Here is a 26299-nt window from a genome sequence, read left to right as displayed (position 1 = left end):
TCACATGTAATCTACTGTTACAAATTACGTCGTTGCTTGAGCGTATCGCCTGCCTGTTTGCCTGTTAATAACCTTTTGACGATGGAGCTAACGAACAAAAATCTCCCATTCCATCCGTAGATTCTTCATTGAGAACTACTCGCACGCGGACGACGATGACGAGCTGTACCTGAATTACGACTGGTCGTCCGATTCGATGTCGATTAAGAGCAACATGAGGTAAGTTTTTGAAGTCGATTTCTATAAAGGACTGTGTATACTGAGCCGTTTATCTTGTTTTTAGCACTAGCAGCCAGTATCCCGAGTCGGAAGGAAGCGGGGAACGGCTGTCATTGGCGTACGAGAAGTTGTCGAAAATTCCGCGTAAAATCGCGGAGAAGTTTTCCAAGACGACGACCATTCTGGATCTGAGTTACAACGATATCAAGTAAGTCTTGTTTAGTAAGCTCAAAACTGAATAGGTTCAAAACTACATGCCTTAAGCGTCGCGTTAGCGAGGTCCGACTCATTAACCTAAGAGTAGTGTACGAAAAAGTACACAAAAGTAGCACTAGGTATGTGTGTGAGGCGTTTATTTCATTTAACAGGGTTGAAATTGTCAACAATTAAAATGTTTTATGCAAGATATGAATATTTTTCGAAATAATATGAATCAATCGATGACCCACATATAGAAGTTTTGAAGTTTTGACCCACATATAGAAGTTGTCAAATGGTTGGTCGAACCTGAGATCTCATGTTCGAACAACTTCACACACGTTCAAACAAAGCAGCAACCGAAGCGTTTTCTTGGGGGTGGAGTCAATGTTCGTCAAACTGCTTGACTGGTGTGTACGTGTGTACGCTGCATAAGAGGTAAAATACCATTAAGGTGGTTATACAACAAAGCCACAAATCAGCCATCTTGGAAACCACGTGCTTTTTCTAGTGATTTTTCAAGAGCACGAATTGAAAGAACCACAACGCTCATGGGGTTGAAACATCCGTAGATCGTTTGCTTACTTTTGCTAAACAATCGACTTTATTTTCAGCATTGTACGAAAATTGTTACGCTGGATTTGAACTTTTGATAATATGAGTAGAAAACGTGTGGTGAATTTGAAATTCACCACATGGCTTGATTGTATAATCACCTTAAGGTCTGTCTCATTTGTAAAATTAAACTTAAAAATGACAGTTCGAAAATTAAAAAAAATCACCCGGTCATTAGAATGGCTGGTGCTACCCAGCAATTCCAATAGGACATCGATAAAAATTGATTCGATATTTGTCAAAAGTAATCTTGCTCTGCGAGCAGGGTTATTCGATAATTATTGAAATATCACTTTTAGGTTTAATTTCAGTTTAATTCTCCAAATGAGACAGACCCTAAATAATATCAAACAATATTAGGCAAAATTCTATAGCCATAACACGCTTGAGTATTTTAATACTAAACCAATTATTATTTTTTGATGTGTTTGATATTGTAATAAAAGAGTATGTTATGCCTGAAGTGTTTTGCACATACATTTTTGGTATTATTTTTATTGGTATTTCACCTTTTATGCAAGGCAAGTTCATAACAATGCAGGGTATCAATAAGAGAGTTCAGAGGCGCAGCCACGTTTCGAGACGTGGGTAGGACAAAAACTGGATTTTCAAATCTATATAATACATTCATGGAATTTCTCCGACCTTCCGGAGATCCTCGCGGATTTCAGAGATTTTTTCGGACATCTTCAAATAAGTTATAAGCTCCATATGACTATTAAGACAAACATTATATTTCTAGTGTTTAAAGAACATTTCCAAAAAACATGTCTTCAAACATTTTTATGAATTTCCAGAAGTGATTATGGATTCCTGTCAATTTTATAAAATATTGTATGGTTTTAAGCAATTTCACTAACTTCTAGAAATTCGAACCTTTAGAAATCTTCAGAAACATCGCTATGATCTACCAGTAAAGCTTATGATCGTCCAAGACAGGTTCACGGGTTTGCCGAAATCTCAAGAATAATGCTACTCCCAATTTCAGACTTTTTTCCTTCTAACTTCTAAGATTTCATGCAAACGTAGATATATTTGTGATTCCTACAGATTCCAATAAACTCTTATAAGCTTTCAGAGTTCCTCTTCTCATAGGCCTGCTACCATCATCATGAACTGCTTCATATTTCTGCGATTGTTCTCTCATATCCTTGTTTAGTTCTTCAACTTTTGGATACGAGCTCGGCAGTCTAGCGACTACCGCTTCTGCCTTATAAACAGGAGGTCTGGCAAAGACTACATCTTATAATGTGGCATAGACTACATCACTTTTCTAAGTGAATCATCGATCTATACTTCTGCTATCCTACCTTACCGAGTTAACAAAGTTTCCTTTCCTTGGTATTATGGGGATGCAGAAGTTTTCTTGGTTTTAGTAGCAACAATTAGTACACACTAACATTCCTCTCCTTTTCTAACTGACTGGAGCTGTAGGTAGTGAATACTAACCTTTATGCACTTGGATCGTAGTGCAATTTAGACCAGCAACCGTTGACACGTACAGTCACTATTAGCTAAGTTAAGCTTGTTTAGATATTACTTTTGATTAATTCACCTGTCAGTCTGTCAATTGTTATAAAATTTCAGAAATTCTCTGAGCCTCCCTGAACTAACGGAAAAATTTCAAGAATTTTATGGAAGAATAGAAACTATTAGAAATTTCAAGACTACTAGAAAAATCTCAATACATCATTGAGAACATTTTGGAATGGAAAGAATTTCTCCCTTACAATCCCGGAACCTTCTACGATTGTCAGTTTAACTTCTGATAAGCTTTCAAATCCATGATTCACTTCGAAACTTTTCAAATGATATTTTTTAGATCTAGAAATTGAAACAGTATTGATAGCAGAGCGATTCCAAGCAACTGCATCAAAATTTAACAAAATTTTTAATTCATGATTTTCTATTGAGTTGAAACTTTGCACAGTTTTTCAATTTCATCTAAATCGTCATTTTTCGATATCAAATCTTTTTATTGAGTCACGACTAACTTTTCAAAAGGGTGTATGTGAAAATGGTTCAAAAATATTCAAAGAGCTGCATAGCAAAAACGGGATGTTCGATTGTTATGATTTTTTAAGCAAAGTAAGACAACTAAATGGTGATTCTTAAAAAAATGTACACCGTAAAAAATTTTTTTTTGCTTTAGAAATTATCATTTTTGTCACAAAAACTCAAATATCTCAAAACCCTTTTTTACGAACGTAATTTTTTCAGGGAAAACGGTGCATTATATTAGCTATCTACCATAAAAATTTGGTGATGGTAAACTAATAAACAAAAAAGTTATGACAATTCAAACATTTCACAATTTTCACACATAGTAGACAAAAAAAAATTCGGTGTATTTTTTTTCAAGAATCGCAGTTTGATGCTGATTTTATTGTTAAGGGCCTTGCGTGAGTTAAACAAGTTGTTTTTATGATATTCCATATTTATGTATTCATCGATATTATGTATATTATATGTATAAATAAATAAAAATGAATTAACAGATCACAAAAATAATCTTAGATTTGACATTTAATATCAGCACCAGAATATTTTTTTGCAAGGGAATGATCGATGAGTCTCTCTACTCGATCTATCATATTATCCCAATTATTAAATTAAATGTGGCAGTTACACAATGTTTTTATAGAAACTCTAAGAGTTTTGGGTTTGAATTTCGGTATGGGTTATGATATCATGAAAACAGTTTATTAATACTTATTTTTTATTTTTTTTATTCAAATTTTTTACAATATCGAACACTTTTGAATTATTATCAACACAGTTTGAGTATAGTTTTGCTTTAATTTTGTATTTCTATTGATTTTGAACTCATCAATGGCATCCTGAATAGATCACGAACTTGGCAGCATCGACAAAATCAATAATTTTTCTTTCCTTGTCGTGGCTGCATTCGAGAGCCTTTCCTTCATATTTATAATTACCTAATCGTAGTCTGTATTTTCCACATCATCAGGTCCTAATTTGAATAGGTTTCTTCGTACAGCTTCGTTTATTTCACGGTATTTTTTCTCCGGGTAATAAACGTAGTCCATCTTACTCCATTTAATCGTAGTCACTTTTATCCCAGCTATGCCCTCATTAAAGCGTTCGATGTTGACCTTTTGGATACACTCATCTTCCGATTGATTTGTTGAAACAGATTTCGCTGATGGTACGGTGGCAAGGCTCTCAGTACTTGATTTTGGAGCATAACCAGTCGCTTTCAGTTTATCTATGGTGCTTTCGGTGAGATTTCGTAACTCTTTTGAACACTTTTTTTCATCAAACGGCCTACAACAGTTGAGAAAGCGGCTACTCATGTTGTTCGTTATATTCCAATAAACAAAATCACTTTTAAGTTTTTACTGACTAGTTTGGTGTCATTTGCTTGACTGAACAAAAAAAAAACCATAAGATCTTTAAAAACCTTAGTGGTAGTAATTTTTTGCTTTTTCGTGAGCATTGTCATGGTATGTACCTATTATGCATTTGTTGTTGTTGAAGATACCCGTTTCCTCCCGATCATAAAGTCTATTCTCTAATAGGTATATTTTTTGCAGGTAAACTATAGACGTATACGTGTATATAAATCTTTGATTTTACAGCTTTTGTCTTAAAAATAACATTTCTGATATGTTTCTTATTATCAACAGGTTTCAAAACTATTAAAAGAATTTTTCGCCAGTCACGTACAATGAAAATTATGACATTATCAATACTTTTGATCACAACACTGGATCGTGTCTAAGTTTCTTATATATGCTATGAATAATTAAATCAAAATATCATGAAAACAACTTGTTTAAATCATGCAAAGCCCTTAACAATAAAATCTGCATCAAACTGCAATTCTCAAGATAACTTACACGGAATTTTTTTTTTGTTTACTGAATGTGAAAATTGTGAAATGTTTGAAATGTCATAACTTTTTTGTTTATTAGTTTACCATCACCAAATTTTTATGGTAGATAGCTAATATAATGGACCGTTTTCCCTAAAAAAATTACGTTCGTAAAAAGATAGGGTTTTGAGATATTTGAGTTTTTGTGACAAAAATGATATTTTTAAAGGTAAAAAAAATTTTTTTTTACTGTGCACATTTTCTTAATAACTATCATTTAGTTGTCTAACTTTGCTGAAAAAATCATAACAATCGAACATCCCGTTTTTGCTGTGCAGCTTTTTAAATATTTTTGAACCATTTTCACATACACCCTTTTGAAAAGTTAGCCGTGACTCAATAAAAAGATTTGATATCGAAAAATGACGATTTAGATGAAATTGAAAAACTGTGCAAAGTTTCAGATATTTTCGAAATGGTCGCTTAGGATCGACTGGCATGCCTCCGTGGAATGCCTCATTAGGTCTTTCGAGTATCCATTGGTATGTTTTTAACATAATCATGGGTAGGTCAATGCTTCGATTTCCATGTGTAGGACATGTCCTACTTGTCCCACCCACTCCCGGCGCCACTGAGAGAGTTAGATATTATTGAGTTATTTTTTTAAAGTCTAGGAGGTGTTGTTCAAATTTTGGGCTTATATTTTAAAGAAAAAAAAAATTCCCAAATATTTTTTTCGTTTTCAATCATAAAGAGTATGTTCGCTCGGAAAACTTTGGCAAATAAAACTGTGCTTTCTTTGGCCGTTTCCAATCAGTTTCGGGCAGACTCGTCAAAATTCTTCAAACTCGTTAGATTCAAGTTATCAAGCCAATAAGAAGAAGAAGAAGATCTGTTGAAACCACCCAAATCATTTTTTTTTGGTTAATGTTGATATAAAAACAGTTTTAAGGATAATATGACCTTTACATATAGCGAGCTCGCAATTTACGCGGATGGTTTTCATCAACTTCTCGGTCACCTCAAATTCCACGACTTTTGCAATGCCATCTAATTCTGCTTGGATTTTTTTGTAGATTTTTTCGAACGAGAAACGAAAAGTTTTATTAGCTCATTTATTTACCTAGTTTACATCTAAACAGATAATACTGAATCAACCATTTGACGCCACAATACACGGTTCGAGGCTCTCGCCAAGTCATTTTGCACCTGGTCTGCCCATCTCGCTCGCTGCGCTCCACGCCGTCTCGTACCTGCCGGATCGGAAGCGAACACCATCTTTGCAGGGTTGCTGTCCGGCATTCTTGCAACATGTCCTGCCCATCGTACCCTTCCGGCTTTAGCTACCTTCTAAATACTGGGTTCGCCGTAGAGTTGGGCGAGCTCATGGTTCATTCTTCGCCGCCAAACACCGTCTTCTTGCACACCGCCAAAGATGGTCCTAAGCACCCGTCTCTCGAATACTCCGAGTGCTTGCAAGTCCTCCTCGAGCATTGTCCATATTTCATGTCCGTAGAGGACGACCGGTCTTATTAGCGTCTTGTACATGACACATTTGGTGTGGTGGCGAATCTTTTTCGACTGCAGTTTCTTCTGGAGCCCGTAGTAGGCCCGACTTCCACAGATGATGCGCCTTAGTATTTCACGACTAGCGTTGTTGTCAGCCGTTAGCAAGGATCCGAGGTAGACGAATTCCTCGACCATCTCGAAGGTATCCCCGTCTATCGTAAAACTGCTTCCCAGGCGGGCCCTGTCGCGCTCGGTTCTGCCCACAAGCATGTACTTTGTCTTTGACGCATTCACCACCAGTCTAACGTTTGTTGCTTCACGTTGCAGGCGGGTGTACAGTTCTGCCACCTTTGCAAATATTCGGCCGACAATGTCAATGTCATCCGCGAAACAAATAAGTTGACTGGATCAGTTGAAAATCATACTCCGGCTGTTACACCCGGCTCTCCGCATGACACCTTCTAGCGCAATGTTGAACAACAGGCACGAAAGTCCATCACCTTGTCTTAGTCTCCGGCGCGATTCGAACGAACTGGAGTGTTCGCCCGAAATCTTCACACAGTTTTGCACACCATCCACCGTTGCTTTGATCAGTATGATAAGCTTCCCAGGGAAGCTTTTCTCGTCCATAATATTCCATAGCTCTACGCGGTCTATACTGTCGTATGCCGCCTTGGAATCAACGAACAAGATGGTGCGTTGGGACCTGGTATTCACGGCATTTTTGAAGGATTTGTCGTACAGTAAAGATCTGGTACGTTGTCGAGCGGCCGTCAACGAAGCCGGCGTGATAACTTCCCACGAACTCATTCACTAATGGTGACAGACGACGGAATATTTTTTTACTTTACTTATGGATCCTGTACACCTCCGTTGGTGCAAAGGGCCGACTTGAAAGATCTCCATCCTGAGCGTTGCCCGGCTATCGCTTTAACTTGTTGCCAGGTTAGATTTCGGTCGACTTCTTTTATTTCTTTATTGAGGCTTCGCCGCCATGAGCCTCTGGGTCTGCCTCTGCTGCGATGTCCCGCTAAAACCAGTCCGTATTCTTTCATTATCGGATTTTCGAACAAATTGATGTTTCGGGAACAGTAGGTTGTTGGCCCAAGGTTCCCTATCCACCGGGATGGGGCTGCCAACAGTAGGTTGTTGGCCCAAGGTTCCCTATCCACCGGGATGGGGCTGCCATCTTAGGTATAGCTTCCGGGGAATAGCATTTCATACTCAGCCGCTGGATGCCAGAACAGACGCTGTTGGAAACGACAGAATATGATCTGGGATATCACTTTGTAGGCGGCATTAAGGATGGTGATCGCTCGAAAGTTCTCACACTCCAGCTTGTCGCCTTTCTTGTAGATGGGGCATATAACCCCTTCCTTCCACTCCTCCGGTAGCTGTTCGGTTTCCCAGATTCTGACTATCAGTTTGTGCAGGCAAGTGGCCAGCTTTTTCGGGGCCATCTTGATGAGCTCAGCTCCGATACCATCCTTACCAGCTGCTTTATTGGTCTTTAGCTGTTGAATGGCATCCTTAACTTCCCTCAAGGTGGGGGCTGGTTGGCTTCCATCGTCCGCTGCAAATGTTCCTCGTAGTGCTGCTCCCACCTTTCGATCAGCACACGTTCGCCCGTCAAGATGCTCCCATCCTTATCCCGGCACATTTCGGCTCGCGGCACGAAGCCTTTGCGGGATGCGTTGTGCTTCTGATAGAACTTGCGTGCTTCTTGAGAACGGCACAGCTGTTCCATCTCCTCGCACTCCGCTTCTTCCAGGCGGCGTTTCTTCTCCTGAAAAAGGCGGGTCTGCTGTCTCCGCTTCCGTTCCGTCGACTTCGTCCCATATACCCGACGTTTTTCTCCGCTGCGTCGTTAATGGCTGCTTTGACTGTATTCCAGCAGTCCTCAAGCAGTCCCCATCGAGCTCACCCTCTTCCGGCAACGCTGCCTCGAGATACTGCGCGTATGCAGTGGCGACATCAAGTTGTTTCAGTCGCTCTAGGTCGTACCACGGCGGTCATCGGTACCGAACATTGTTGATGACGGATAGTTTTGGGCGCAGTTTAACCATCACCAGGTAGTGGTCAGAGCCGATGTTAGCGCCACGATATGTCCTGATGTCGATAATGTCGGAGAAGTGCCGTCTATCAATCAGAACGTGGTCGATTTGTGATTCTATCTGCAGTGGTGATCTCCAGGTGTACCGATACGGGAGGAGGCGGCGAAATCAATTAGTCGTAGGCCGTTTTCATTCGTCAGCCGGTGAGCGCTGAACTTTCCAATAGTCGGTCTAAACTCCAATAGTCGGTCTTATTAGCTCCAAGGGCCAAAATCAACCAAAATCAAATAGCGACAAATAGCGTAAAAAGCGACCCCACTGCACCCCGCATAATAAATATACGACTCTTTGTAGAATCTGGTCAAAATGCTAGTTGATGAGGATGCAGATTTCTCACGTGCGAGGGTGAGTGAGTGAGTAAGTAATTGAGTGAGTGAGTGAGTGAGTGAGTAAGGCAGTGAGTAGTTAAGTCATTGAATAAGTTAGTGAGTTTTGAGTCAATCAAATAATGGGCAAAACTTTAGAGTGAGGAAAAGTGAGTGAACGAAGGGAACGAGTGACTGCGTGTGTTAGTAAAAGGACTTGCTAACCAATTCGTGAGGAAGTAAACGTGTGAAGCAGTGAGTGACTGATTGGGTGAATAAGCAAATAAATAAGTGACGTAAGCGAGTGAAGGAGTAAGTAAGTGAGTAAGTGAGTAAGCGAGAGAATAAATGAATGATTTTTAGAGTAAGAATGAAAGAGATAACGGATGAATAGATCAATTGGTGAGAAAGTGAGTGAGTAAGTGACTCAGTGAGTATGCGAGATAGTGGATGGGTAGGTGGATAAGTGATGCGGTAAGTGAATAAGCAACTGTCAAAGTATTTTAGCGGGTATGGAAGTTAGATAGTGAGATAACGAGCAAATATGTGTGTAAGTTAGTCACTGAGTGAATGAGTGAAAAAGTAAAAGTGTTAGAGGTTATATAACCCAACAAACAATTTTGGCTGAATAATCTAGTTTTTTAGCTGAAGAAGATTATGTTTGGTCTAATAAATGCTCTATCGCCTTAAGATGTTTGAGAGAATGCTTGAAAGAAGGGTTAAAAAAAAGTTTGAAAAAAGTTATGCTTGAGTAAGTTTTTACTAATCCATTCAAACATCGATTTCACCTTCTGTTCTTGGCCTCATTATTCTCTGTTAATTAGGCTACCAGCAGACTGAGCAGAAACACATCAATCATTTTTTTATGTTTTGAGTTTTGATGTTGCGACTAAACAGTACATATTATCATTCTATGCCTAGTTATTTCTATTCAAATATTTCGTACTCGACTTGTATATAGGGGAATTATTTCCCACCTTACACTATTTTCATATTCATCTTATTTACCTAAATGCAAACATAAAACATCAATTGCGGTCAATTTGTTCATAAGGTCACTCCTCAAGGAATCCAAGTTTCAAAGTGCTCGCGTTTTCGGGGGCACACCACTCGATACGGATCCAACGCATAACTGTCATTTTTATTATTTCACGAATGCTGTGACGCAGCAAAGCTAAATCAACAAAAATGACAGTTGTGCGCCGCATCTGTAACAAGTGGAGTGCCCCCGAAAACGCGAGTACTTTGAAACTTAGATTCCGTGAGGAGTGTCCTTAATTTGAATCAATATTATGGCATTTGGAATGAAAATCTGGGGGTAGGGTCGATTGGCCGAATACTGTTCGGGCGAGTGCCATTTTGCCGAAAGTTGTTTGGCCGGAAATACCTCTTGACCGAACAGACCATTAGGGCAAAAGGGTCAGATAGCTGAATAGGCCATTTGGCCGAAAAGGTCATTTGGCAGAATAGTCATTTGGCCGAACAGGTCATTCGACCGAATGTGTCATTTGACGTCTCACATCTCACTTCCCACTTTGAAAAGTGAGAAATAAGAAGTTAGAAGTGATAAGTAAGAAGAGAGGCGTCTCCCTTCTCACTTTTCTCTTCTAACTTTGTGAGAAGCCTCTTTTCACTTCTGTTCAAGAAGAAAGACGTCTCTTTTCTCACTCCTCATTTCTCACTTCTCACTGTGAAAAGTGAGTGGTGCGTAGGGAGAAGTAAGACGTCTCACCATTCACTTCTCACTTCTCGCAGTGAGAAGCAAGAATAGAGGAGTTAGAAGTGAGACGTCTCACTTTTCACTCATCATTTTTTACTATTCTTTGTAAAAAGTGAGTGGTGAGTGAGACGTCTCACTACTCCATTCGGCGTAGGTTCATCGAAGAGCTGTAGCCCATCAAGTAAGTATCAAGTAAGTAACTTTGAAGGAGGTTGACGAATGATTTGTCGGGAAATCCTCACTATTGCATGCAAACTTTAAGCAAACTTCTTTGCAAGATGACAATTTCTGGGTGAATTTGTCAAATTGTAAAGTTCGTCTTGAAGTAGCCAGTGTTGGTAAGTTGGTGTTCTTCTTCGGTAAATTCATCGGAATAACTTTCAAATCCATACGTAAACATAAAATACGCAACAAAATACGCTTCGATTGAGTATTGACACTTTTTGGAGCGAAATCATTTTTCGGCGAATGAGCGATACGATGCGATTCTGCGTGAAAAACTCATGCGCGATGCTCTCCATGCAGAATCGCAAGCGAGTCGGCTCGTGCATGAGGCTTCGGTGAGTGAGATTTGAGCATGATTCTACCAACACTGGGTGGAGCACGATTATTCATACTCTCACTTATTGAAATCTCACGAATTCCGGTATGGCTCAAATGGTAGCGAACAGCTTCCAAATACTTGATACCAAATATACAAATCTCGTCCAATATCATACATGTGTCATTGTAATAAGGCTACCAACTTTATCATAGGTATTGTCCCTTATGCAGGAAATGTCAACAATAATTACCACAACAGTAACAGTAATATAATATCGATTGATGATAACATTCGCATGAAGTATTGGGATGTTAAATTTGAGTTAAGGCAGCGCTTGTTGTCCTGGGGTACGTATACCCCTGGGGGTACCTTCGCTTGTCTCAGGGAGTACCCATGACTGAAATGCGTAATGGCGAATACATACGCCAACATAAATAGAACATGAATAAAATCGAGGAAAAAAAATCTTTACTCTGTTGGTAAAAATGCTAGATGGGTAACGAACAAATCAGATTTGGGACTTTCACAAAAGGTCAACAGTAGACCCCGTAATGAAAATGATATTTAAGCGAGAACTTTGACCCTTTAATTATGAGAGTTTTATAGAGTATTATGACTCCTTTAACAATTTTTTTTTGCTTTAAGCTGTTTGAAAAAAAAATAAGCGTCTAGCTTAAGTAAGTCATTTTGAAATTTCAGTTCGGAGAGCTTAGCTTAGTTTAGCTGTCAATTCCTACATATATCTATAGCAACTACTTCGTAATTGACCAGAATCAGTGAAATTACACAACGTATCAACTAGATGGTTGACTGGGATTGTGGACTGGAAATGATAAATAATGGTGCCAGCTATGTCTTTGTAGTCAGCTACGAAGAGCAAAGGAATGTATTTGGATGGTTTTTGCTATTTGAATACCGTGCTTACCTTTACGTATCCACAAAAACCCAAGGACAGATTATTAGTTAGTTCGCAGGCATGGTGGGACCTGGATTCACTCTGATTAGTGATGCGACCGTTTCAGTTTTTTTTTACACAATGATTTTAATGAAATATTATTCGGCCGTACAAAGCAGAACGATATCAGATCGCGCGATTTAGCAGGCACTGAGCAGGAACACGATCAAACGCACATCAATTAATTTTTTTTTTTTTTTTTTTTTCTTTTTTTTTTTTAACTAATTTTATTTGCTAATTATCTAATACATGCATTCATCTCTTAGACTAGGTGTTCCGTGTTTTTTTTAACACTATCATCCTTATTTGCTATGTTACGCTTTTAGTTATTATTAATACATTTCAATTGCCTCTAGCAGTTAGAATTTTTTCCTCTGGTTAAATTGAACCATGTAGGAATTACAATGTTTTCTACTTAAACTAAACTTAACCTATTTTATACTAAGGGTACAAGGAGTTAATCGTTGCAATAGAAGATTGCAACGATTTTTGTCTAAAATGGGAAATTATTTTGTTGGACATTTGTTGCAATGTCTCAATATTAGAAATTCTATGAAGTTCATTGGTACTATACCACGGAGGCAACTTCAGAATCATTTTCAAAATTTTATTTTGAATCCTCTGGAGTGCCTTCTTTCTGGTATTGCAGCAACTAGTCCATATTGGCACAGCATACAACATGGCAGGTCTAAAAATTTGTTTGTAAATCAAAAGTTTGTTCTTAAGACAAAGTTTTGATTTTCTGTTTATAAGTGGATATAGGCACTTAATATATTTGTTACATTTGGCTTGAAGGCCTTCAATGTGATTTTTAAAAGTTAATTTTGATCTAGCAGAAGTCCTAAATATTTAGCTTCGCTAGACCAATTAATTGGAACCCCATTCATAGTGACAATATGTCTGCTAGAAGGTTTCAAATAAGAAGCTCTCGGCTTATGTGGGAAAATTATAAGCTGAGTTTTGGAAACATTCGGGAAATTTTCCATTTTTGCAAGTAAGTGGAGAAAATATCCAAACTTTTTGCAATCTACTACAATGACACGAAGGCTTCGCCCTTTGGCTGAAAGGCCCGTGTCATCTGCAAACAAAGATTTTTGACACCCTGGTGGTAAATCAGGTAAGTCAGAAGTAAAAATGTTATACAATATGGGCCCCAGTATGCTGCCTTGGGGACACCAGCCCTTACAGGTAATCTATCAGATTTAGTATTCTGATAGTTTACCTGCAGCGAGCGATCTGATAAATAATTTTGGATCAGTTTAATGATGTACAGAGGAAAATTAAAATTCATCAATTTTACAATCAAACCTTCATGCCAAACACTGTCAAATGCTTTCTCTATATCAAGAAGAGCAACTCCAGTCGAATATCCTTCAGATTTGTTGAGCCGAATTAAGTTCGTAACTCTTAATAACTGATGAGTGGTTGAATGCCCATGGCGAAAACCAAATTGCTCATCAGCAAAAAATAGAATTGTCATTAATATGAACCATCATTCTATTTAAAATAATCTTTTCAAACAGTTTGCTTATTGAAGAAAGCAAACTGATTGGGCGATAACTAGAAGCCTCAGCTGGATTTTTGTCCGGTTTCAAAATTGGAACAACTTTGGCGTTTTTCCATTTATCTGGAAAGTATGCCAATTGAAAACATTTGTTAAATAAATTAACCAAAAAGGATAAAGAGCTCTCAGGAAGTTTTTTGATAAGTATGTAGAAAATACCATCATCACCTGGGGCTTTCATATTTTTAAATTTTCTAGTAATAGATCTCACTTCATCCAAATTGGTTCCCAACGAAGGGTCAAAAACATTCTCTTGATTGAGAATGTCTTCGAAGCTCCGTGTAACCTGATCCTCAATTGGACTAGTGAGACCTAGACTAAAATTATGGGCACTCTCGAACTGCTGAGCAAGTTTTTGAGCCTTTTCGCCATTTGTTAATAAAATTTTATTTCCCTCTTTAAGCGCTGGAATTGGCTTTTGAGGTTTTTTAAGAATTTTTGTTAATTTCCAAAAGGGTTTCGAACTGGTATCCAACTTCGAGACATTATTCTCAAAGTTTGTAGTTCTCATTATAGCGTAACGTTTTTAATTTCATTTTGCAAATCTCGCCAAATAACTTTCAACGCGGGATCGCGAGTTCTTTGGTATTGCCTTCTTCTCACATTTTTAAGACGGATCAGTAGCTGAAGATCGTCGTCAATAATAATGGAGTTGAATTTAACTTCACATTTCGGAATTGCAATGCCTCTGGCTTCGACAATTAAATTTGTCAAAGATACGAGAGCATTATCAATATCACTTTTGGTATCGAGAGGAATATCAACATCAAAATTCCTATCGATATACGTTTTATATAAATCCCAATCTGCTCTATGATAATTAAAAGTAGAGCTGATTGGATTATAAATGGCTTCTTGTGAGATTTCAAATGTCACAGGAAGGTGATTGAAGTCAAAGTCAGCATGAGTTACCAATTGGCCACACAGCTGACTTGAATCCGTTAAAACTAAATCAATTGTAGAAGGATTTCGACTGGAAGAAAAACAAGTTGGTCCATTGGGATATTGAATAGTATAATATCCCGCAGAACAATCTTCAAATAAAATTTTACCATTGGAATTGCTTTGAGCATTATTCCATGAACGGTGTTTGGCATTGAAGTCACCAATTACGAAGAATTTTGATTTGTTGCGAGTCAGAATTTGAAGATCAGCTTTCAACAAATTCTTTTGCTGCCCATTGCATTGAAAAGGCAAGTAGGCTGCAATGAAGGAAAATTGTCCAAAATTTGTTTCAACAGAAACTCCCAAGGTTTCAAAAACTTTGGTTTCAAACGAAGAAAATAATTTATGTTTGATACGTCTATTAATGACAATGGCGACCCCACCACAGGCGCTGTCAAGACGATCATTTCTGTAGATAAAATAATTTGGATCTCTTTTAATGGAGAGTCCTGGTTTTAAATACGTTTCAGTTATAATGGCAATATGCATTATTATGAACTGAAAGGAAGTTGAATAATTCATCTTCCTTACCCTTTAGAGAGCGGGCATTCCAATTTAGAGCTTTCACACAATTATTTGGATCAATTGAAACGGAGTCCGATAAAAAAATTTTGTGTGTACTTTATACCAACCTGAACAGCTTCAGGAATGGTATTTGCTTTGAACATTGCATCAATCATGTGATGCAATTGTTCAGTTAAAAAATCAAAATCGGAAGCAGTCATGCTACCTGAATCGGCAACATGACCGTTATTTTCCGTTGGGACATGGGTATAAACCTCATTTTGAGAAGAGAAATTTGGTCTACCAGCAGCGATGTTTGCATACGTAGGTACATTGGAAAAATTTGAATTTACTGAAGTGCTTGCTACCCGTTGACGAGCGGCAAAATTTGTTTGTGAATTGTGGTGGGTATGAATTGCTCGACCGGTAACCGGTTTCGAAATTTGAGCGTTTGAAAAATTTCTACCCGTCGAATCTGGGATCCGATTGGAATTTCCCGTCATCAATTTTGCACGGGAATTCAAAACTTTTTTGCGTGAAGGGCATTCCCAGAAATTGGATTTATGATTGCCCCCACAGTTTGCGCACTTAAATTTATTTGAATCTTCTCTCACAGGACATGCGTCCTTGGCGTGAGAGGTTCCACCACAAATCATGCATTTAGCATCCATGTGACAATGTTTGGTTCCATGACCCCACTTTTGGCACTTACGGCACTGGGTAGGGTTTTGGAAATTTCCCCAGGCCTGCGGAAATGTTCCCATGTAACACGGACATGAGACATAATACAGGCCTTTTCCAACTTTTCATATTATTTAGTTCACTTTTGTTAAAATGAACTAAATAAAATTCTTGAGAAATGCCCCTCTGGGAAGTACCAGAATGGGATTTCTTTTTCATCTTAATTACTTGGACTGGTGAAAATCCAAGTAATTGAGAAATTTCAATTTTAATCTCATCCAGTGATTTGTCATCACTGGGAAGACCTTTCAAGACGACTTTGAACAATCGCTCAGTTTTGTCGTCGTATGTGAAGAATTTATGGCGCTTCTCAGTTAAATAGTGAAGAAGACGTTTGCGATCGTCAAAGGATCCCGGCAAAACGCGGCAGTCACCCTTCCTAGCAATCTGAAATGAAACCTTGATCCCCTGAAGGTTACTCAAAATCTCATTCCGGAAGCCAGAAAACTCGGCAACAGATACCACAATTGGCGGAATCCTTTGCTTTTTTCGCATGAATCGAATCACCTGGGCTAGAGGTAGATTCGATTTGCTCAATTTCATCATTAATCAAATCGAACTGATTGCTCAGTTCGATTGGAGAAGAATTATTTCCGATATTAGAGTTAGAAGGAATATCTGAATTCTCCAGCTTCCTTCTATTTTTTCCGCGCTTTGGCAGGACGGTCTTGAAACCTTGTTTCTTTGAAGGAAGTGGAGAATTCAGAGACTCCCCTTCCTCTTGTTTTTATTAATGCTCATGGCTGAGCGTGGAGACGTGACCTTCTAAGAGGTTTTTTCCCAGAACGGTGTCCCTGCAGGATTACCACCGCTTGCCGGAATTTTACTTCCGCAAACGGGTCCAACGTAAAACGAAGGCACGGGTCCTTGCAAAGATCGTAACGGGATCAGTGGGTACAAATAGCGCTGAGAAGCACTGTTGAAATTAAAATAGCTTCGGGTAGTATTAAAAACTTCCTTCCGCAAAGAGAGAAAGAACCGCACAGCACGATGCGGTCTGATCAATTAATTTTTATTTCAACCGCACCAAGCACAATACCGGATCGTGTCAAGTATCTGCGTACCGAGCATGAACACGATCAAACGTACACTCCAAACCATGCGTGCCTTGTGAAATCTGCAAACTGTGGATGATTTCGCTTCAAATGGCCGAAATGACGCGTCACGCGAATACACGATCATTCAAACACTAATAAATCATATCGATAGTCTGGCGATGAGAAAAAATCACAAGATTTGCGGTGATATACCACCGTGCGAGCTTCTAAGTATATTTTCACGTATCTAAAGGATTTCCAGAAACGTATTGCAACTAATATCTTAATTCTCTGCAAAAAAAACCTAGGGGTATCTCAAGTAGATCAGTTTTTTTGCACTAATTTAAAATTTCCATCTCCCTAACTCGATATCCCTTTTTATGATCAATCGAAATAAAGAGTATTCACAGTTGCCTTCATTATGAAAAGAAATCTAAACAATTCTTCATTAATACCAAACTAATTGGGATACTAGAATCTGCTACTAGCGGCAAGCGGATAAATTTGAAACTAATTGACAGGGCCCGTTATGTAATGCTCACTCAATCTGAGGAGCATAGGATGCTTACTCACGAAAATTTTCGACGAGAAATCGCTTTTTGGGAAATAAAACAGTCTGAAGAGGAATAACCATTTTCACTATCAATCTGTTCTATGTTCAAATTCATATTTATATTGCCCAACATATATTTTACATTGAATTTGTTTTTCTCTTCTCGCAGAGATCTCTCATTCCTGAGCCACTTCCGCCAACTCAACACCCTCATCCTGGACAAGAACCCCCAACCGGACGAAAAAACCCTGCCGTCATTGCCAAATCTGTCGCTCCTGTGGCTGAACAATTGCGAAATTGACAACGTCCAGAAGTGGGTCTACCGAATCCGAGACTGCTGCCCATCGCTGCGGTACCTCTCGCTCATGGGAAACCCCGGTGCCACGTCCTCCTTCAACGGCAATTCCACCCTCGAGCACAACGACTACCGCATGATGGTGATCAGTATTCTGCCCCAGTTGTCCCATCTGGACGACGCGGAGGTAACCTCCGCCCAGCGGGCCCAAGCTAAACAGTATAAGCACACCTACAATATCGGGCAGACGCCGTTCAACATTTTCGAAACCGTTGGCCGGGGCCAGCAGATGAGCCGAAAGGCTGCACAGCGACGCCAGAGGAAGAAGGAACAGGAACTGCAGCATGTCAAGGACAACGGAACGGACGACTCTTGACTTGAGGATGGCGGTGAAGCGCGGGGAAGTTTTTGAAATTGACCAAAGCGAAATCGAATGATTATTTTACTCGAATATTAGATTTAAACTCAAGACTGTTTGAAATAGTTGTATATGTGTATATATTCGTTAAGTATAAACGAGATAAAGCCTCAATGTTACGATTTTCCAGTACAAATATAAATGGAGCAGAATAAGAGCTGAGTCTTTTATTTCGATTGATATGCGTTATGTGAATCTCTTTTCTGGAATAAATTTTTTTTTTGTCATTATTTAGAAGTTGGCATGCGATTTTTAAATGTACAAACCAATCTTCGTTATGCTTTTGCACCAATTGTAATGCTTCAAATTTCAAAGTAAGTATGAAACGACTATTATTTTTTAGATGACCGTTGATAGTTGAATAAAGCAGGTCGAAGAATTAAATTATAAAAAACGCAACTCAATAAAACTTAGGCTGGTTACAGATCCGATAACTTAACTATGGCTGAGAATTAATTAGATACAAATTTGGTGGATTAACTGAAAACCTTTGATTCTTTTGAGCTTTTTTTTAAAAGTGAGATTCCGAACAAAACACAACAGAAAAACTCTTCTTCAGGCTTCATATTTAACAGGCCACCAACTTCCTGAGCGCCTTCGAGGTGTCACCCCTGTCACGTTGGCATTGACCTATTGGGCTATTTGTGGTGGCTGAAGTGGAGTGCTCCTAGCTCCACCAGCGAGCGGGCGCAAAATCTGGTCTCTCTTAACCAGGAGATAGAGACCCAATTATCTTCGGACGTAGATTCGGCGAATGAGACGGCTTTGCAGTAGTTTGATGCCAGTGCAATATGGCGGAATGGCACGATGTCTGCCTCAGTACAGGCTGGTGTAGACAGAAGCAACCCAGAAGCAGCTCTGAATGTACTGGTTGATGGTCGGTGACAAAGTACTCCAACACATAGAGCAGGCGATTTTCGATTATAGCCTACCGAATCCACAGGCAGTGTGCCCTATTTTTGGTCTTACGGGGCTTGAATAGAGCTAGGACCAAATTAAACTTGGAAATGGGGCAGAAAGGATAATCCCCGGTCGATGGAATGAACTTTAACAATTTTGAGATTAGGTTGTGGACCTATTACTCGGCCCGGATAACTGATGCCTCCTTTGGCAAACATGGCCAAGAACACATGTGCAGGCGTTCATCGTGAAGCCTAGCAAGGAAGTCCAACAAAGGACAGCACTTACTGCGGATTGGGCTTTGATGCGCGAGGGTATCTACGACGACCAGTAGAATGGCGTAGATGACAATATGGATATAAGGAGCGAGAAAATTTAATCCCGTCCATGGCAATAAGAAACATGGCATAAAAAAACACTGGCAATAAGAAACACTGAACGTCTTTGAGATTTTGAGGGATACCATGATCCGTGTGATTACCCTGCTAAAAGGCGTCCTGAAGGACATCTCCTAGATTAACAAAACGAGAGCCCGCTTTCCTTTATACTTTATACTTTCCTATATACTTTTCCACTAATTGAGAGTATAATTGCAATGCACTTACAAGGGGGAAGCCTCATAAGCACTAGGAAGGCGTACCATCTGGTTTTGTCCGCTCGACACGTATCATCCAACTACCATCAGCAGCTTCTAAGATGTTCTGGACGGAGTCGAGAAGTGTAGATGAGGTGCTGCGTTCTGAAGTGTTTCGAAGATATAAGACATAACGTTTCCAATAGGGCGACATCTCGGAGGGCCGACATTGAACATCACCACCGCACAGGAAGATAGTGCGCATTCATGTCCATCAGAGCGCCTATTTTTAAAGTAGGGATCACATCCACCATTGCCTCCATCCGGGCAAGCGCCTTCTTTTAAAGAAGGAAACACATCCACCATTGTTATAATCCAGGCAGGGCCTACTTTTAAAGAAAGGATTACATCCACCATTGCTTCAATCCGGACAAGCGCCTACTTTTAAAGAACAAATCAAATCCTCCATTTCCATAATCCGTGCAAGCGCCTATTTTTAAAGAAGGGATCACATCCACCATTGCCTCAATCCGGGCATGCGCCTTCTTTTAAAGAAGGAATCACATCCGCCATTGTCATAATCCGGACAAGCACCTACTTTTAAAGAAGGGATCACATCCTTCATTGCCATAATCCATGCAAGCGCCTACTTTCAAAGGGAGGGATAGCATTCACCATGGCCTTAATCCGGGCATGCGCCTACTTTTAAAGAAGAGATCTCTTCCACCATTGCCTCAATCCGGGCAAGCGCCTTCTTTTAAAGAAGGAATCACATCCACCATTACCATAATCCGGGATCACATCATCCATTGTCATAATCCATGCAAGCGCCTATCTTTGAAGAAGGGATTGCATCCACCATGACCTTAATACGAGCAAGCGCCTACTTTTAAATCAGAGATCATATCCTACTAGCACCTACTTTTAAAGAAGGGATCACATCCTTTATTGCCCTAATCCGGACAAGCACCTACTTTTAAAGAAGGGATCACATCATCCATTGCCATAATCCATGTAAGCGCCTACCTTTAAAGAAGGGATCAGATCCACCGTGACCTTAATCCGGGCAAGCGCCTACTTTTAAAGAAGAGATCATATCCTACTAGCACCTACTTTTAAAGAAGGGATCACAGCCTTCATTGCCCTAATACGGCCACACGCCTACTTTTAATGAAGGTATCATATCCTTCATTGCCATAATCCGGCCACAAGCCTACTTTTAAAGAGAGGATTTCTAAGCCAGGTTACCATTTTTGCATTCGTATATCATGAGGCTAGCACGATGATACTTTTATGCCCAGGAAGTCGAGACAATTTCCAATCCGAAAATTGCCTAGACCGGCACCGAGAATCGAGCCCAGCCACCTTCAGCATGGTCTTGCTTTGTATCCGCGCATCTTACCGCACGGCTAAGGAGGTGGATTACATCTACCACTGCTCTAATCCGGGCATGCGCCTACTTTTGCATTGCATTGCAAATGCATTCTTTCTATGAGAGGATAATGTCTTTTTAATATGGTTATCGACGGGTGTTATATTTACTATTCCGGAGTGTTTCCCGCACCACTTAGTCATCATTTAGCGAGCGCAAAGAAAAATTATGCCAAATGTCCGTTATGCCAAAAGACCCTCACTTTTAACGTTGGTTACAATTATGCCAAATGGCCTTTATGCCAAATGACCTTATGCCAAATGGCGTAATGCCAAATGTCTTTATGCCAAATGGGCCGCTTCCCCACTGGAGGCAGAGTTTGACTTCCAGGAGAAGCGTGGGAACTGGAATCTTATCCAGGACGATATGGATAATTCTTAGCGAAAAATTAGAAGTTCGAAATTAGTACAGAGTAGTGATAAGTGAATGCTGAGAAGTGATAGGTGACTAGTGAGAAGAAGAAAGTGAGCAGTGAGTAAAATAGATTCAACATATGAGAAGTGAGAGAGAATAATTTGAAAGAGAGAAGGGAGATGTTAAGAGAAGTGGGTGGTGAGATATAGGACAGATGGAGGGATGAAGAAACAGGAAAGAAAAGGAAGAAGAAAGAAAGGGAAGAGGGAAATAAGAAAGAAGAAAGAAAGAAGGAGGAACAAGGAAGAGAGAAAGAAGGATGTAGGAAAAAGAAGAAGTAATACATAAAAAGGAAGAAAGAATGAAGAAAAATGGAAAAGAAAAATTAGGAAGGAAACATGAAGAAGGAATAATGAAGAATGCAAATGGAAGAAGGAAGATGGAAAAAGGAAGAAAAAAGAAGGTAAAATAAAGGAAGGGAAAGGAAGGAGTATGAAGGAAATAAGAAAAACAACGAAGGAAGAAAGCATAAGGAAGAAAAAAGAAAGAAGAGGAAGAAGGAAAAAGGAAGGAAAGCTGAAGGATGAAAGAGGAAGGAAGATGAAAAAGGAAGCAGGAAGAGGAAAAAAAGAAAGCAGAAAGAATAAAGAAGAAAGTATAATGAATGAAGAAGAAAGAAGGGTTAACGAAGAAAGATGAAGGAAGGATTAACAAGGAAGAAGAAGTGAAGGAAGAAGACATACGAAAAAAGTAAGAAAACTGCAGGGTGAAGGATGCAACAACAAGAAAGAAGAAAGAAAGAGGAAGAAAAAAAGAAGGAAATAGGAAGATGCAAGAAGGAACAAGGAAAAAGAATGAACAAAGTAGCAAAAAGAAAGAAAGAAGCGAGAAGAAGAATAAAGTAAGATAGAATTAAGATTGTTGAAGAGAGAAGAAGAAAAAAGGAAGGAAGATGAATGAAAAAAGAAGGAAGCAGGAACGAACAAGGGTTTGTTTCTCTATTTTAAATTCTCACATGGCACTTCTTATTATTCACTTCTCGTTTCTTATTTTTTATTTTTCATTTGTTCACCTCTCACTTTTCACATTTCTCTTTTTATTTCTCACTCTTCTAACCACTTTTTTATCACATCTTATTACTTATGAGGAGTGAGAATTATCTAACTCCTCGCTTCTCTCTTTACACGCAATTCTAATTACTCACTATTCTTTCCATGCCCGTTCGATCAATTGGCTCGACACCATATGGATGACGTATCAGGGGCTGTCCATAAACCACGTAGACTTTTGAGAGGGGGGGAGGGGTTTCGAAAAAGTCTACGATAGTCTACGAAGGCGGACGGGGGGGTATACCAAAAGTCTACGTAGACTTTTTGATTTAATTTTTTTAAAGCGATTTATACAGCAGCTTCGTGTGAAGTTCAATTGTTTGATTTGTTTAGGATGTTCCGTTTTTTTGCAAAACTTTACCAAATAATCTCTTGCGTTTCTCCTTAAAAATTTAATGAATTTCACTAAAGTAAAAGTCTGAGCTACGGCTTAAAACTATCATGGATTTCACACCAGGAAATTCTTCTGTGTTGAGCAGGAAACTTCTCCAAAGTATTCCATAAAAGTTTTCGATTTTTTTTTTCAAAATCTTCACTTGGATTTTACTGCAGATTCTACTAGAATTTCGTTTCGGCAGGAACTTCTTTGAAAACTATTGAAATTATGTCGTACTTCAACGGATTTGTTTGGAATTTAAAAAGGAAGCATTTTGGAATGTCCAAAAAAAAGCCTTTGGAATGCCTAAAAGATATTCTTTGGAACTTGTAAGGGGAATTCTCCGAAATTTCCGCGAGAAACCCTTCAGAATATTCACTGGAGATTTTCTGGGAAGTCCCCGAAATTTTTTGCTTAATTTCGGAAATTCTTCGGAATATTTGCAAGGAATTCATTGCAAATATAAGCAAAATTCTCCTTCGTAAATTTCTTCGGCAGTTCTAATGCAAATTCTTTGGAATTATCGGTGGACAATTTTCGAAATTTCTAAATAAATTGTTGAAAACTTCTACGAGAAATTATTTGAATTTCCCACCAAAAACAGTTTGAGTTTCCACAAAAAAATTGCAATTTTTGTAAAAGCGCCTTTCAAATTTTCATGAAAATTTATTCGAATTTTTTACGAGAAGTTCACCTGATTTCAACTGAAAATTCTCCATAATTTCCACCGAAAATTATCCAGAAAATATTTTTTGGAATGCTCATAAGATTTATTTAAATTTCCTCAAGAAATTGCTCCAAATTTGCAAGAGAAATTAAAAAATATCGTAAGAAACCATTCTAAATTTCCACGGGAAATATTTCGGAATATCCGTTTAAACTAAAAATTACCTCGGGAAATAATCAACAGAAGAAAAATCAACAGATGATTATTCAGCGGGATATTGCATGGAAGTAGACTTGACATTCTCGAAATTTCAACTTTTTCTAAATTCTTACAATTCACGGTTTTTACAATTTTGAACCGGCGTTGAGAATTATAGGTCAGATGCGTGACAGATTTTATCGGTGGCGCGCCGATGCAAAAATGTTGGCGATGGTGGTGGCACACCTTTAGGAGGAATTTAATTCAACAGTAATTAAATTAATTGGCTTTGAGATTTGATTTCAGGAGTTATGAACAGAGCATTAAATTTGATTTCGTTTCAATTTGATTTTTGTTTTGTTGGATTTTGTTCATTGTAATTTTGTTAAGTTTGAAATTCGAATTTTGTTGTAATGTTTACATGGAAATGGAATTGAATAGCTGAATTGCTTAAAACGTGGTTGATTTCCATATTTTCCAATCATATATGATGTTTTGTAAAATTTGGTAAAGTCTACGTAGACACCATGGGGGGAGGGAGGGTTTTGAAAAAGTCTACTAAAGTCTACTAGGGGGGACGGGGGGGTTTGAAAAAGTGAAATTTCGGTCTACGTGGTTTGTGGACAGCCCCTCAGTTAGTTTATGTTTGTTCAGCAGGAAGAAACCCATTCGGAAATAGGAATTGTATCCCGGAGAAGTATCCGGATTGATGCTGCTATTGGCAGGAGTTGCTATTGGCAGACTTGGATGAAATCTGGATCCAGAGAGGGTCAGTAAGTGATATTGAAGTGCTCGGAAAGGAGTTTCCAACGGAGACAGTGAACTTCTGGAGTTGGCAGGACTTATCGGATTTGGGGAGCAACTTATAGCCCAAATTCGGCAAGATGGAATAAACAGACGGCTTTTTGAGCGTATTTGATCTTATTGGCCAGCTTAGAGATGGATCCTACCTAGGGACAAATCATCACTCATAATACAAAAAATCAAATTCATCAACCGAATTGCCAAGGATCATGTTTGGGCATTTGACTTTTATTATAAATATGGTATGTCGTTGAATTGATCACGGAGATAATTATTATTTGTCCACATCCCCCAGAAAGGAAGGTTCACCGAATGAATATGTCCAAAACCTATCAAAAACGCATCTGTTTTGCTTGTTTTTCACATTCGTGATGGGTATATATAACAGAACGTAGTGGAATTAAATGGAGAGTACTAAACTCGTCTTAGACGGTCGGTTTAACTTGTCTATTCTAATTCTTCTTTACCCCTGAGAATGATTCTGTGGAATTTGGTTGAGAAATCAATGTAGGGACTGAACTTCAAGCAGCAATGAAATCTATTCACCCTATGATGGTGCTTAAGAGTTTTTGATTTATTCGCAAAAAGGGATATTCTGTTGTGTATTTTGTCACCATTGAAAAATGGGCCGCCTTGGGGAAAAAACAGAAATAAGTCTATCTATTTGAAGTGTTATTTCAACCTATCTAATGTTCTTAATTACATTTGATAAAATACGTGAACTTCAGAGCTAATCGTGGCTTCAGATCTAATCGAAATTTGTCCACTTCTTTAGGAACACTTTCAGACGTAGCCAATGTGGCCAGAAATTATCAAAAATGCAACTGTTGAGCTTGTCTTTCAAAATCATGAAGTAGGATACGTCGTTTGGGGCCCTTCTTAGCCATGCGATTAGATGCGCGGTTACAAAGCTGTCCACTATCGTTAGATGGTTCTCTATAATGCAATTTATCAAATTCGGCAAAAAATATATGTTCTTCTATTTTCAGAACCTAAATATGATCCTTTTATTATTCCATGTATACTATTTATATTGCTCGCTAATATGCAAGCATATTGACATTTAATTAAAATTACACTCGAGTGCCATGTAAGTATGAAAAATGAGTCATTAGCATTCTCTACCAAGCGGCACTCGCCTTGCTCATTGGGAAGCTAAGCTGTCTCCTTTAAACGCTTCCGTCGCTATTCAAATACACAATTCGCATACGCAATACTAATATTTGCATGGTGGCTCCGGCGATACACGTGACTATTTTGAGGTTTCTTTCCGTTTCACTATGCAACACCAAACTGTCTTATAAATGGGAAACAACAACGCATCGGTCGACATGGGTAACCTTGGCATTGAATAACCGTTGAACCATAACCGTTACCTCACGTCTAGGCGATGCCTTCCCGTCATATTTTTATAGCTTTAAAATCTCGACTCCGTATTGAATAATCAGCAGTGTTAGAAGGTGAAATCGAACCTCCGGCCGCCGGGCTGCATAAAACAATGTTTCAACACGATAATAACACGATCCTTGCCACCACTCGATCATTCGCGTTGGCGTCATTCTCCAGCGAAGAACACGACCTCTCAATTATATTGGCTGTTCAACAAACCTTAACGTGTTTCATAACGCCAAGTCTATGAGATTATCTCATATGAGATTTACGATCTAACCAACTGTTACATAGTGAATTACTGCAGAAATGTCTCGACTAATTAGATTCCAGGCTGCACATTGTACGTCACTGCTACCCTAATCAAGCAATTGACATTCAGCGTACTGCCAATTCCTTGGAGGGTCACGCAAGTTTCAGTC

At 38.9% G+C, this 26299-nt stretch overlaps 1 protein-coding gene across 3 annotated transcripts in view; it reads left to right on the top strand.

The window, feature by feature from the left end:
• The window catches only part of LOC134208762 (leucine-rich melanocyte differentiation-associated protein-like), a 33461-nt gene extending 15230 nt beyond the window's left edge, over nt 1-18231 (top strand). For all 3 annotated transcript variants that reach the window (XM_062684683.1, XM_062684682.1, XM_062684684.1), the window contains exons 2-4: nt 121-219; nt 284-427; nt 17531-18231. In XM_062684683.1, the coding sequence (XP_062540667.1) occupies nt 121-219; nt 284-427; nt 17531-18032 (745 nt within the window). In that variant the 3' untranslated portion in view covers nt 18033-18231. The remainder of the gene's footprint in view (nt 1-120; nt 220-283; nt 428-17530) is intronic.
• The last annotated feature ends 8068 nt before the right edge of the window (nt 18232-26299 follow it).

This window comes from Armigeres subalbatus, chromosome 2 (assembly GCF_024139115.2).
Source record: "Armigeres subalbatus isolate Guangzhou_Male chromosome 2, GZ_Asu_2, whole genome shotgun sequence".
NCBI classification, from domain to species: Eukaryota; Metazoa; Arthropoda; class Insecta; order Diptera; family Culicidae; genus Armigeres; species Armigeres subalbatus.
The sequence above is the reverse complement of the archived record's forward strand: the minus strand, read 5'-3'. Positions and strand labels throughout refer to the sequence as shown.